Source organism: Canis lupus, chromosome 14, assembly GCF_011100685.1.
Source record: "Canis lupus familiaris isolate Mischka breed German Shepherd chromosome 14, alternate assembly UU_Cfam_GSD_1.0, whole genome shotgun sequence".
Taxonomy (NCBI): Eukaryota; Metazoa; Chordata; class Mammalia; order Carnivora; family Canidae; genus Canis; species Canis lupus.
In genome coordinates this window covers 23648915-23663757 of record NC_049235.1, presented here as the reverse complement: position 1 = coordinate 23663757, position 14843 = coordinate 23648915, and the positions used below count along the sequence as shown (strand labels likewise).

At 39.2% G+C, this 14843-nt stretch overlaps 1 protein-coding gene across 23 annotated transcripts in view; it reads left to right on the top strand.

Annotated features, from left to right (window-relative positions):
- Positions 1 to 14843, top strand: part of ICA1 (islet cell autoantigen 1) — a 141663-nt gene that overhangs the window by 109298 nt on the left and 17522 nt on the right. For 22 of the 23 annotated variants that reach the window (XR_005369456.1, XM_038556938.1, XM_038556933.1 and 19 more), the window contains 4 exons: positions 3914 to 4011; positions 6619 to 6671; positions 9813 to 9875; positions 9988 to 10020. Coding sequence is in view for 22 of the 23 variants with exons in the window: in XM_038556938.1 (XP_038412866.1) it covers positions 3914 to 4011; positions 6619 to 6671; positions 9813 to 9875; positions 9988 to 10020 (247 nt within the window). In the remaining variant the exon portion in view is untranslated. Of the gene's footprint in view, positions 1 to 3913; positions 4012 to 6618; positions 6672 to 9812; positions 9876 to 9987; positions 10021 to 14734; positions 14829 to 14843 lie in introns of those variants that run through there. The other variant, XM_038556943.1, reaches the window with a different exon arrangement.

The window sequence follows — 14843 nt, the reverse complement described above, 5'->3', positions numbered from 1 at the left end:
CCGACTTGGACCTTTTTATCAAATTTTGGAGAAAGCAGTGATTCACTATGTAGAATATCCTGTATCTGCCAGTCACACCCAGGAGTCTAATATTGAGAGAGGCAAAGGGCCATGATTCATCCTCTGTGAGGTTTCAAAGTTCCTCTAAGTTTCTTTATTATCTACATTGTTTACCATCTTTGTAAAGGAACAATTTCCATATGTGTTTGAATTTTTTTCCCCTTTCTGTATAGAGGAGTATTTAGCTTAGTTTGATCTAAAACTCTTCCTTGCTTCAAAAGATTCCACTTGAAATTTCCTAAAATTGACTGTGGTGATGGTTGCACAACTCTTTACTATACTAAAAACCATTGAATTGTATACTTTAGATGGGGGAATTCTATGGTACAAGAATTATATCTCAACAAAGCTGATGGTAGATTCTCCACACAAGGTTCCCCTTAATTTGAAATTCTAACATTTAATAAATAAGCCCAGGTACTCAGTATTAATTTTGCTTGTGTTTTTATAAACCTTTTCCTATTACTCCCCTGAGCCTTTGAATTTCCTAGCTAAAGAGCTCTAATTTTTACAGTTTAACCTTAGGTACATTAATTTATCAACCAGCAAGTACATATTTAGCACCTTTTTTGAATGGCAACATCCAAAGGAAAAGAGGAGCAATTGTAACAGGAATTATTAATAATAAAGTAGCAATTGGAACTGTAGCCATTCTGTTGGTGAAGCACAATAGTGACTTAACTGTGACAGGGAGCCAACAATTGAGTCTCTGCTAATGGGCCAACAGGGAAGGGGTTGAAAAGAAGGAAGGAGTGGTTTACATTACAAAGGGATTGTCTGTGAGCTGCTCCAGTGTGGTTATGAGGGGAGGTCGGGCTGGAGACAGAAGGGATGATAACCATGGAGCTGTCAAGGGCATCTCAGGGGCTTAGGCAAGCGCTGTGGCAGCTAGACACAGCCGGCTGAGACCAGACATGTCTTGCCCCTGCCTAGTGCTGATTGAGAAAAAGGAAATACAATGAGAAGATAATTGAGCAAACCAGGAGGCCTGAACAAGTGTCACAGAATTGAAAAGTGCCTCTTGGAGCCATCAGAACCTTGGCTGAAAATACTCCTCCTGGCTTCACTTTGGCCAGGGTTGGACCACTCTTTGGGGAATAAAGCTGCTGGAAGGGTTTTGGGGTGTGGGGGTATTGGTAATGTGTGTGTGTATGTGTGTATGAATAAAATGCTGTGATTGGCAGATCTATTGAAAAGAATAAGTCCTTGACATCTGTTAAACTTCTCCTTGTGATTGCACATTTCCAAAATAAACGCTCTCTCTCTCTCTCTGGGATATGTGATTTTTAAAAAGAACACCTAGACTATAGTCCATATTCCAGTTGCCTTATTTGTTCCAGTACTGCCCTTTATCACTTTTCGCCCTCCAGCTTATAATCATGGATCCCAGTTAGTTGTCATGCATTGGAGAGATATAAAGGGCAGAAGAATATGTTGAAGCCAGTGGGGCACAGTGTTAAAATATTGATGAATGTGGGTAAAGGAATGTTCTCCTGTGTGACCCTTATTGACCTCTGTATCTTGATCTCTTAAAACTTGTGCTCTTGCCCACTACAGTACAATCCCAGTGGATTCATTTTATTCCTCTAACAAACCAAGCTATGCCTTCCTTTAGGCCTTCCTTTGTCCTCAGGCCTCCACGTCTCCCTGAGCTGTACATGGATGGTTCCTGCATGTCATCTGATTCACAGCTGAAATGTCACTTCCCAGAGAAAACGTTCTTGGTAACTGAAGTAGTGACCCAATCACCCAATCACTTTGTATCCCCCAGGTTAATGCCCTGCCTGGATCCATCACTAACTGGTAATTTTGTCTTGTTCACCATTGTGTCCCCAGCACCCAAAGCAACACCTGGCTCTTGGTAAATGCTCTAAAATTGTTAACTGAGTGTACTGGTCTAAATGTCCAGAAATACTCATTACAAATGATGGCAATGCCTTAGGGATATCCTTTATGCAAGTAAATGCTTCAGAACTCCAATCATAGCACATATATTCAATGAGAAAACCTTGGCCTTATGTTAGAAAAGTGGTGAATGACTGTATATTTAATTTTAATTTGATATTGAATGTTTATGATATATAACATCTTTTTATATTCTCTAATGAATGTTTTTGATTATGAAATACCTATACATATTAAATTGCTTAAGAAGACATCAATCTGCAATGATTCCAATTATATATAAGTAGTATGAATATGAAAAAACAAAGGAAATATATACAAATAAATAAGTAATTGGGGGAAATCTAATTATGAATAGTTTTTCCTTTTTAATTATCTAAGCATTCTACATGTGGTTCTATTATTTTTCTAATATAAAAAATATTTTTTAAGCAAAACATAGTGTAGAATAGATATAATCAACTATGAGTAAGACTGTAAATGCACTTTGAAGATGGAAGAACTTTCTTGAATTTGGTGTGCTTTGTGAATGAAGCTTTAAGGAAAATAGCAGTAATTGATCTGGGCTTTGCAAAGATTGGTCAGACTTTTGAGGGTGGACAAATAGAGCTTTTTTGGGTAAAGAAGTAGAATGAACAAAGATAGAAAGGGAGCAGTTAGCCCACAGAAGGCGATGAGGAGACAGGCCTAAGTGAATGGAAAGCTCCCATTTGGAAGCCGGTGGGAAGCAATCTGAGAAAGATAGGATCACATTTTAGAAAATCTTTAAAATCAGGCAGGTTTAGACTAGAAGTGGAAAGAAATAAGGAATTACTATGAGTTCTTGAGAAAAATGGTAACATGATTGCCTGGGTGTTATAGGGAGATTATTCTGTATAGGAAGTGAGACAGAGCTGGCAGGTAGGAGCATAATACTAGTGTCCACCAGGCATCCAGAGCAGGCACCCACCATCCTTCACAGCTCTGCTTTGCGGAGAGTGTCTCTAAACCATCTCTGTTCAGCTTGCAGCTAAACATCAATTTATCAGAGTTGGTGTAGGAAACATGCTTGCCACCTTCTGTGTGTGTGGGTGATGGGAAGGGGAGGGAGGACGAGACAGGAAGGCCCAAAGGACAGATTTTAAAGGTTCTAAGATTATAAGCAGGATAAGTATCTTGAGATGTTTGTTGTGTAATTTGTAGGTTTGTGGTTTAATTAGGACCAGAAGTAGAGATCTTTTTTTTATAACTCATTATTCAATTATTATGGAAATATTTGCCTTTTCAGGCTTTGTCACTGGTGTACAGTTTCTAGGCATTGTACCTAAAAAGTCTTTCCTTAAATATTTAATAAAATTTGAGAATAATAATTCCAAGAAATTATGTTCTATAAAAAGATTCCCACTCATTTTTAATCTACAAAGATTTGAATGCACCTGCTCTGTCCATTTGTGGGAGTTAACTTGTCAGAGTATGTTAAATTACTATTTTGTGGGGGTTTTTTTCCTCTAAAAAAAAAGGTTTTGTTTTCTCTTATTTTTCAGAAGCTGTTTTTAGATCATAAAATCGCAAACAAAATTAAAAATAAAATGAAATTGTCTCATCTTTAGGGGAGAAAAGCTTCTACTCTGTCAGTGTGTGGGCTGCAAGCAGAACAGAATGTTTATCTTTGCTGCATGTTAAAGATGGAAAATAAAGTTAGCAATAGCCAAAAGGCCTTCTTTTGAATAACTTATCACGAGGGGGAAAGCATAAATCTAGTGGCAAAAGAACTCTCCTTTATAGGCTAGTATTTCTCAGATGGGTCTGAGAACATATAAAATTTCATTTCTGTCTACTTGATAGGTTCAAGGTAACCTCCCTAAACCTGGAATTCAAGATTTGGTTTCTGGACCAGAGGCAGCTGAGTTTTTTTATTGATCTTTTTCTGTTTCTTTTTCTTTTTCCCCTTTTCATTATCATGATCAAGAGCTTACAAGACCCTATGAAAAAACTGATTGAGAAAGAAGAAAGGAAGAAGATCACCCAGCAGGAAAGTGCAGAGGCCACCATGGAGGAGCCGAGTCAGTAAGTCATGGCTAATTCTCTTGGCAAAAATCTTTATTTCCACAGGCAAGGGCAGCACAGACCTCACTGACCAAGTCTGTGGGAGTCTCAAACACAGGACAGTTACTGTACTACCTCACTTCTCTGAGTCGATGTATTAAAAGTAAAGCCAAGTTTGCCTGCATATATTCCTGCTAGGCCAGGACTCATCCTAATAAGAGACCCATTTCTGGGTCTTAGAAGGAGCAACTTGTGAAGAGTTGACTGAGATAAGAAAAGGCACATGTCTCTACTGCTCATTGGCTCTCTGTCTGGTGGCCTCAGCCCCAAAATTCTGCTCTCTTGGGCTGGACTCAATCTGGTCCTTTTGTTACCATCATTTACCAAACCCTGTCCCAGATAGGAAAACCCCTGGCTTTTCTCTCATAGAAGGAGATAACCTATAAAATTGCCTCATAAGAGACATGATAGTACTAAGGTGTTATACAAAAAATGTTGGGTTCTGACATTTTGTTTCCTGCTATTCAGACCTTCTGTTTGTTTCCTCTGTGAAGCAAGGGCAGCTTTGAGTGCAGGAAGTGACTGCTCCATCTCGATTTCTTGCCACTTTATAAGAAGGTGCCTCCAGTCATTTTACATACTGAGACTAATTTTTCAACATATGTGGTGCATGATGTGTCTTAATCTCATTCAGCAAGGAGGTTTCAGTGTGAATCTATATCCTTTCCTACTGAGATATCAAGGCTTGCAGGAACAGGGTTAGTCTTGAACTTGACCTTACCTCCCTTTGGGATTCTTTGTGTACACATAAAAATTTAGATGATGATTGTGTGGTAAAACCAGTTTATATTTTTACTGTGTTTATAAAGTTTCCCAAGGAAATATTTGCTGCCAGCACTAGCCTTTTTCATTAATAAATGAATTAATTTATATTTAATTTATTTTTTAGTGGTGGGAGGGGTGGAGAGGGAGAGGGAGAGAATCTCAAGCAGACTCCCCACTGATCATGGAGACCAATGTGGGCTCAGTCTCACAACCCTGAGATCATGACCTAAGCTGAAATCATGAGTCAGATACTTAACTGATTGAGCCACCCAGGCACCCCAAGCCTTTTTCATTTTAAAGCAAATACTAGAAAATTCCTTTCTAGGAACAAAGACAAGTTTTCACTTGTCTTCACTTTGGGAACAATAGGATCTGAATGTAGTACAACTGATTGTTTTAGGGGGAAGCAGTATAACCTATTCCTGGTAATAAAAGTAATGCTTTTAGTACTCTATAGTGAACTCCTACTATGTACTAAGTGCAATGTTAGGTGCTTTATTATATGTTATCTCTACTCATTTTCACAACAACCTTTCATGTAATCGATGCCAGCGTTTCCTCATTGTTTTTTTTTTTCTAATACTTTATTGATTTATTTGAGAGAGAGTGTGAGAGAGCGAGCACAAGGAGGGGAGGGGCAGAGAGAGAGGAACAAGCAGATTCCCCACTGAGCAGGGAACCTGACTCAGGGCTCGATCCCAGGACCATGAGATCATGACCAGAGCCAATGGCAGACGCTGAACCAACTGAGCCACCAGGTGCCTCTCCTCATTGTTTAAATGATGGCAGTAAGGCTCAAAAGAAGTTAAGGGACTGCCCACAGCCCCTGGTGTTGTAAGAGGCAGGACCTAAAATGAGTTCTACAATCTAAATAAAGTATTAGCCTTTACTCAGAAAGAAACCACCTGAGATTGTCTTGATTAGTTTTCCTTAATTTCAGATTTCTCCAGTATTTTAGTACTTCATTTTTAAAGGCTCAAAAAGTATAATCCAGTAACTATTTTAAATGCAAAATGGAAATTTAGCAAGAATCTTTTCAAAAATAGAGGTAAAGATGCTTTTGAGGGAGGTTCAGAGGTACCAGCTGCGTCTCAGGGTGGTGACCTATCTCTGCCATAATCTTAAACGTGTGTGGTGAAAGTTCAGTAGGCAATAGTCTTCTGGATTTGAGACTGATCCTGCTTTTCAGCCTTAGGTAATTTAGCTAACCTCCTGGGGTATCCTTTCCTATTGTAGCAGGAATCAAAATAAACACCTGCTTGCCCAACAGTTTTTTAACTACATGTTTAAAAGTAATAACTGGGGAACCCTGGGTGGCGCAGCAGTTTAGCGCCTGCCTTTGGCCCAGGGCGCGATCCTGGAGACCCGGGATCGAATCCCACATCAGGGCTCCCAGTGCATGGAGCCTGCTTCTCCCTCTGCCTGTGTCTCTGCCTCTCTCTCTCTCTGTGTGACTATCATAAATAAATAAAAATTTTAAAAAATAAATAAAAAATAAAAGTAATAACTGTAAAGTATCTATCCTAATTATACCTAATTGTCCACCTAGATATTTACAGAATATATGACTTATGATGAAACCAAATTCAGCTGTTAAGATGCTACTGACCAGCCTTAACACAAGAAAAAGCCAGCAGATATGTTTCTTCGTAAAAAAAAATGAGTAGTGTGTAAATGGCTATATGTTCATATGTGCATCACACATCTGTATAAGTACAGTAACACTGTACAGAAAATCTGGCTGTACATAAATATAAAATTTTCAGAACTAGGTTAATAAACTTTTTTCTTTTTAATTTTAAGGTTAATTTCATTAGAGGATGAAAACCAGCACAAGGAATCTTCTAGTTTTAAGAGTAAGTTTTGATTTTTATTTAGAATTGCTTCTGAAGTACTGCTCAGCAACCAATTCATTTTCTTTTTTGGCAGACTCCTCCTAGACCTTTTTTCTTTTCCAATTGAGAAAATTCTATATTAATTTGCTCCTTAGCATTTCAGTTTTAAATTTTCACTGTTGCCGACCATATAGCATTATTGGGAGAGGTTTTATATTGTGAACCAGAAAATAGCACCATTAGTCACTTCAGCAGCAGCCTGTCAGAGGAGCATCCAAAATGGAGAATTAACAGAGAGCTATTTCTTTTACAACAGATGATAACATTTCTGCTATTGCCATTACTAGTTCTAACTGCCATTTGGGCTGTAAAGATAGCTTTAATAAGATTACATGATCAGATTAGGTGAATTGGTTTTCACTGTGTTGTGGGGTGGGCGTTGGTCTTTGTTGGGAACAGATGGAGAGAGCAGAGCTCAGGCATGGCTCTTCCAGGTGATTCCTGGGTCTGCTCTGGTAATGAGTAACACCAGCTCCCTTGGGTGTACAGACCCTCAGATGGTTGGAAAAGTGATCAGAGCATTAGTAGATGATGCAATTCGCTGTGAAAGGTTTGTCAGCTATTCTGGTCTCCTGCCATTACTGCCAGTTCTTTCAGTGGTTCTTCTCGTAATGGAGTGGAGAGTACAGTAAAATGTGGTGGGACTAAGGTGATGTAATCCTGAGCTTTTCACTAGGACTTAAATCCTCAGGGATGCAAGGGAAAGCTTTACAGGTGATTTGGAGAGAACTGAAATTACCCCAACCCTCTGTTCCAGCCTGGATCTCTGTGGGGGGCATATCTACCTCTACCTCACTCTGCCTTTTGTTATGGCAGCCGTTCCAGGATATAGGAGGAGGCCAAGCAGACCCTGAGACTTCCTTTCCCTTTGGCTCTTTTCTTCCACCTTGTGCCTTCCTTCTGTATTTCCTCCTATCTTTCCAACCATTTGCTTCACCTGTTTTATTCTCCTTCCACTTTACTGCTCTATTTGCTTTTCTCTCATCTGCCTTTCAAAAGAAAACAAAAACCTCTCACCTATCTGTCTCTCTGACTTGGCTTCATGTTATCCTTTCACGCATGTATACCTTCATTTACATATTTATTCATTTATTCAACAGATATTTATTTTAAAACTTTATTTTAGAGAGAGAGTACACGTGAGCAGGGGGGAGGGGCAAGTGGAGCTAGAGAATCTCAGGCAGAGTCTGTGCTGACCACAGAGCCAATGTGGAACTCAGTGTCACAGCCCCGAGATCATGACCTGAGTAAAAACCAAAAGTCAGACACCTATCCAACCTAGCCACCCAGGCACGCCTATTCAACAGATATTTATTGAGTGCTGCCTGTGTGGCAGGCACAGCACTAGGCTCTGGGCACACAGTAATACACCAGACATATTGAGACCCTTCCCATGATGGGGCTCACAGTCAAAAGGGGAATCAGGTGGTAATCTAATAATTTGCACATGTAATTGGGCAACTCCAACTTTGGTAAGAGCTGCAACAGTTCTGGGCATGTACAATAGGGATAGCTCACCTGTTTAAGGGGATCACAGACCTAGCTAAGTCATGTGCTGTTGCAAGAGGTATCAAAGTAAAAGAAACAGCCTGAGCAAAGACTATAAGCCATGGAGGACCAGGAGAAGGTCAGAAGTTCTAGATTATGAGAATGTTCTAGAGTATGAGAGAGGGAGCAAGTGGCAGAAGAAGACAGAGAAGCAGGCAGCCTGATGTTGGTGGCCACATAAGAGCTCTCTGAGGGTGTTGCTCCACACCTCCAGCCTTAGTATCTTTGGGGTGTCGACAGCATGAATTATGTTGTGGGAATCTAGAAATATTATAGTTCTGAGGGAAAATATAAATTCTAGTTTATTATACTTGTTTTCAAGTTACATATCAATAGAAGTCATGTATTTATACAATATAATACAGAAGAATCCAGTTTTCTTTCTTTATGTGGTGTGTTCACCTCTTTGTGGTATTTGCATAATATTTTGAGATTATAAATGTTGATCACCTTGTATTATATATACGTAAAATAGAATCTACCATAATGAAGTATCATCTGTCTTTTCTTTTGTGACCTGCAGAAAGTCTAATGTACACAAGAGCAAACCCAAGGGTTTTTGTTTTGTTTTTATTTGAGAGTGAGATAGAAAGAGAGCACAAGCATGAGCAAAGGAAGGGTCTGAGGGAGAGGGAGAAGCAGGCTCCATGCTGGACAGAGAGCCTAACACAGGGATAGATCCTAGGACCCCAAGATCATGACCTAAGTCAAAGACAGGTGCTTAACCGACCCAGGTGTCCTGAGCAAACCAAGTTTTAAGGCTGTTGTATTGTGTTGTATACACACATATACACAGACACACACTTTGTTATTTAGAGCAGTTTTTAGTTTACAGAAAATTGGGCAGAGTACAAAGATTTCCATATACCTACCCCCTGTCCCCACATATGCATTATCAGCATCCCCTACCAGGGTAGTACGTTTGTTATAGTCAATGAACCAATACTGACTGACACATCATTATCACTCATGGTTTACATTAGGGTTCACTCTTGGTGTTGTACATTTTATAGGTTTTGATAAATGTATAAAGACATGCATTTACCTTTAGAGTATTATATAGAATAGCTTCACTGTCCAACTCCCCTGTGACTACTCCTTGTTCATCTTTTCCATCCCCCAAACACTTGGCAACGGCTAATCTTTTTCCAATTTCCATAGTTTTGCCTTTTCCAAAATTCTGTATAGTGGGAATTATGTTGCATGTAGCATTTACAGACTGACTTCTTTCACTTGGTGATTTGCCTTTTTTATTTTAGCCAGGCCCCAAATGGCTAAGGTTCATAGTACCATCAATAGTCAATCACTTAAGCCACATGTTTGTGCTTGAAAAGAGAATTTTAAGGTCACTGTCTCATGGTTTACTACCAAACAAAGCCAAGATTTGAGGTGTTAACTTAGAATTCATTGAGAGCCAACAGCTTGAGGAGAATGTAATCTCAGGGCCCCTGCTTCTGCATGATGAACTATGTGTTTACCTTACGCTGCAATAGAATCTGAACACATGCACCATTCTGAATTTGTGATAACCAAATGCATGTATTATTTTTACAGCTGAAGATGGAAAAAGCGTTTTATCTGCCTTAGACAAAAGCTCTACACATAATGCATGCTCAGGTAATCTAGATTAAGGAAAATGACTTAATTTTTAATAAATTTGACAAACTCCTTACACAGTGAAACTGACTCATAATTTTGTTTTCTTTTCCCTCCTCAAATGGACCTATAGATGAACTATTAGACATGAAACCTGAGGAAGGTGGTAAGATTTATACATTTCTTTGGGGTTATAATTTAATTTTTAAATCTGTTTTTATGTGCAGGAAGATACAATGTTTATCTTTTGAATAGCTTTGCATTCTCAAGCTTTGCATTCCCAATAGGTGACTGTCATTTGTCTTTATAAATTACTTTAAATATGCCCAAGCACAAATTAGTATATATGGAATTGTCATCCTTAATTTAATTACATAATGGTCAAACTTACACTAAAGCTAAAAGTTATTACATCAAAAGTGATATGCTATAGTAGAAAAAAACATGGCTTTCAGAAACAGACCTGGACTTGAGTATCAGTTCTATAAACTCTGTATGGCCTTAGGTAATTTGCTTAATGCTTGAATTCCTTCAGCTTCAGTGGCTCTAATTTGTAAAATGGAACTAACTGCAGCAGTCTTGCTGGGTTGTTGTCAGAATCGGAGACCATGTATATAGAGGGTCTCTCATGCCCTCTCTCTCAGATGGGAAGTAGTTGAAAAAGTGACACTAGAAATGTTGTCCTAGTGGTAGACTGTGCTGCATCTCCAGTGAACCTCGGTTAAACAGAAGAAGAGTTTGCGTGGGTAGGCCCCCACCCAAGTTCAACAGAAATCATTTCATAAATAATCCCCCACGAGAGAATCCAGGGGCATGGAGCGGGATGAGACAGGTATAGTCTTAAGTGAACCCAGGAAATGGAATGTGTTCAGCCTGGTAGAGCCCTTGGTTTCCATCCTACCACGGGTTTGCTTCTGATGATTTATCATAAATCCAAAGTACCCCTGAGATTCTGAGACAAACTCTAGGGCACCCTTTGTCCTAGATGGCTGGCACACTGTCCACCCTGGTTTTACAGGTTTCTCACAGGACTGGATGGAAATGGAGCAAGATCATCCTGAAGGCTCCAGTTAACTAGGGTAGACAATTTTCTCTACTCAGTTTGATCCCCAGAGTGTGAGAGGAAGAAATTCTGGGAAACAGAAAGCATTGGTTAAAGTTTATTTTCAAAATTGGAAAGGGAATAGAACTGCTGCATTAGGTTTCGAGGGCTTAGGAGTATAAACTTGAAGAAAGAAACCTGATTTCCTTACAAATTTCTTATTCCAGGCAATACACTGTGCAATATCTCATGAATATCCCTGTGTCTTTTTATCAGAATGGCTACTTATTTGTAAATATTGAAATCACATCAGGTTACAAAAGTAAAAAGCAAAGAGTTAAAACAGACAGCCACTACATGGCCTCCATTTTCATAAAAAGTTTCCACTTTGGCATAAGGATAGATTACTTTGATGAAATAAAAGATTTTTCTTACACATTTTTTTTTGGAGGGGGAAATATTTCAGTCTTGCAGAGGTGGGCTACAGACAATAATATAACATGCAGTAGGGGCCCACCACCTAGTTTTAGCAAATCTTCACACTTAACAGTTTCTTTATACATATGTTTCAGCTTGTTTTGATAGAAAGATTGTTATTTCTCCTGTTGCCCACCTCTTGTTTATGTAATTTGTTCTTTGCTTTTATTATCTCCTATTTAATTTCATTATTTTAATAAACATAATTTTTGAATAGATATATTCACATTGGTACATGATAATGATAATACAAATGTAGGCAGCAGAAAACTCTGACTCCCATTTCTGCTCCCGACTCCTCTCTATTCCAATATTCCCATCCCCATTCTATCCTCTTGGCATTTATTTACATACACACAAATATGAGTCTATATTCTTATGTTTTCCTTTTCTTACCAAAAAAGGGTTCTCGCTTTTGGATTTTGACTTTTTCAACTTGGGTAGTAATATAGTACAACAAAAACTAACCCAGTAACCATGCATTTCTTTGCAGAATTAAATCAGAAACGCTACTGTCTGTGATACAGGCTTGCTTTCATAAGCTTCCTCCATAACATGTGCCATGGATACACTGGAATAAGATTGATATCTTTCCACTTATTGAAAACAACTTGTGTATCTCCTTGGTTTATAGTTAACAGTCCTTGTTTCGTGGAATAGAGGTTCATACCCTTTTCTTGAGCACTCACGTAATTATAACAATAGAGAGGTGAATGTATTCTCCAAAATGTGGACTTGTTTTCAGGCAGAACAGTTGATTTACACATTGTCTCAGTTAAATGCCATGTCACCTAATCTCTCCTTTCCCTTTATCACTGTCAACCCATAAAGCCCTTCTTGAGACACAAGCCATACTTTGTCCCTATCTGACTCTTCTGCATTGGCAACCCCTAGGGCAGAATCAGCTTAAAGATTAACATGACCAGAAGTATAGAAATACTCTGTCGGTGCTCAGAACTTGTGGTGACTGAAGAAAAGAGCACACGATAATTAGTTGACTTCAAAATGTGTACCCTTCAGAAAACTGCCAGCAGGCCCAAATCCTGAATTAAATTGCTGATTATAATAGGCAAGACATTAAACAATCAAGAAATAAAAAGAGCTTAATCCAGGGATGGCTGCCTTTATAAGACTTGGGAGCTATAAGCTCTAGCACCCTGCTGCTTGGGGGCCAGTTCACTCCCAGTGGGAATTCTGTTAGACAAGTAATGGCCAAGCTGTGGCACCATGTTATCAAAAAGCAGATTGCTTGTGACAATAACAAGGAGGTAATTCTCCAGGAACCATGGCCCAGAAAATCACTCTGATTCAGTGTCATAATGAAATGTATTTTCTCCTACTAAATAGATAATATAAATAGAAAACCAATACAATATTTGGCCAGTTTATAAAAATTTTTAAGTAAAAAAGAAACTGAGTGACATTTTACAATAACTTGAAAGTGGCCCTGAAGTCACCTTGTGACCCCATGTGATAATCCCAACCTCAATTTATGAGTTAGGTGTAACATGTAGAAGTTTTTGTGTTCTTCAAAGTTGGGCTGAGAAAAATATCTAGCAGATAGGTAATTGAACAAAGTTAGATGAATTTAGCCCACCTAAATCTGATTACTTGGATTTATCCAAAACATCCTTCTCTAGGACAAGATTAACTGAAGTTTTTAAGAATTTTAATTGTACACATTACAGTTAAAATATTTTGGCTTCTGTCATTTCCTTGGTTACTACTTTCAGACTTGTGATTCTAAATTCTGGCCAACTGTCAGAACAACACAGAAGCTCATTCAGTAGCTCACTTAGGTCTGGGTGCAGTCTCTAGCCCTTAGCAATAACACAGGTTTATGTCCCCAGGCCTGGTTTCTCCCAAGATGTTCAGAACTATCTTTTCCTGTTCTCCATAGAGAGCTAACTAGGGATCTGATTTGCTTCCTCACATGAAGTGTGGCAAAAACAAGCTCATAATCTTTTCTCATCAACTTTCCCTTTGCCCTGTCTCCCTCAGCATCCTAGGATGAAATGCTGGCTTTGGCCCTTTCATAAAATAATGGTGCACTTTTAAAACCAAACACTCCACTGTTCTTACTGGATCACCATGTAGTCGGTAGCGTTCTGTAGAGATTTACTCCTGCCTCAGATGTCAAGTCTTTCAGTTAGATCACATATTAGGATCTAATGCTAAAATGGAAGACCAGAGCTGGGGATCATCAAGAAATATTTTTTGAATGCCTACTCAAGGTCTAGCACTGTTGGGGTTTTTGTTTTCTTTTTTGGGGTGTGTTTGTGTGTGTGTGTGTGTGTGTGTGTGTATGTGTATATCCCAGAGAGTGGGTGGAGATGGATTTTCCCCCATCTGTTATTATTATTAGCTGTCTTTTTTCACTAAAAGGGAGTTTTCAGAAGTAGTATTCTTGGATTCCAAACAAGTACAATTTGTTACCAGAGCCTTTTATAAGGAAGAATACTTTGCTCGTTAGACATTTTTGTACGGTGGTTTCCCACCCCGTCTTTCTCCCCCATACTCTCTGTTGGGTGATGTGAGGACTGTGTTGGTTGTTGGGGTTTTTCATGTGTACTGCAAGTGTGCAGCCTTTACATTAGTCATAATGCTGAGAGTGGGGACCAGGGAGAAAACCAGAGAAACAGAGCCTTCCTGTTTCACACACAGATGAAGGTAACTTATGTGACATTTATCTCGTTGTTTTTCTGTGCTCTCATTTTTGGTCTCTGTAGCTGTTTCCATCTTCTGGGTTCCTAATTCATGCTGAGGTCATGAAACTCAGTATGATTTCAAAAATATAACCTGAGTGGGCTGTCACCAGTTTCCCACATTTACTTTCTGTCACCCGCCCTCTGTCTCAACCCAAGAGAGCTTCCTCTGTATGTCAGTTTTCACTCTGAAAACTCACTGGGTCAGAATCAGAGCACATTGGCTCAGAATCAGTTTTCCTGGGGGATATTTTCCCAGGAGCATAGGATTTTTATTTATGAGCCCTTGTGCAGTGTAAGGCAAACATGCTGAGTGGGTCTCCCTCTCATCCATTCTGCCGTACTGCCTGCAGCCAGGAGCTTTGCTTGGCTGCCAATGGAGCCATCTAACCTTAGAAACCCTCAAAACTTTACAAAAAGCTTGAATATTCATTTATATATGACATCTTTATCAGGCTCTGAGGTAAAGGCAGTATACTGCACTGAGAAAACATTGACTTATGAGCTAGGGTTCCCAGCCAGATAATCTATAACTAATAAATTATATGACCTTGGGCAGGTCATCTAGCCTGGGTGTCTTTTTCCTCATATGTGAAGTGAGTTACAGGGGATAATCTCTAAGATCCCTTTCAGTTAAGTATGATTCTTCTCTCTAGGCATCTCACTGGGAGAAAACAGCAGGTTCCCAGACAGGAAGGCAGGAAAGCACAATTGAGAAGTGGCAAATGTGGAGGAGTTTTGCCGAGCCATAGGCCTCCCCGAAGG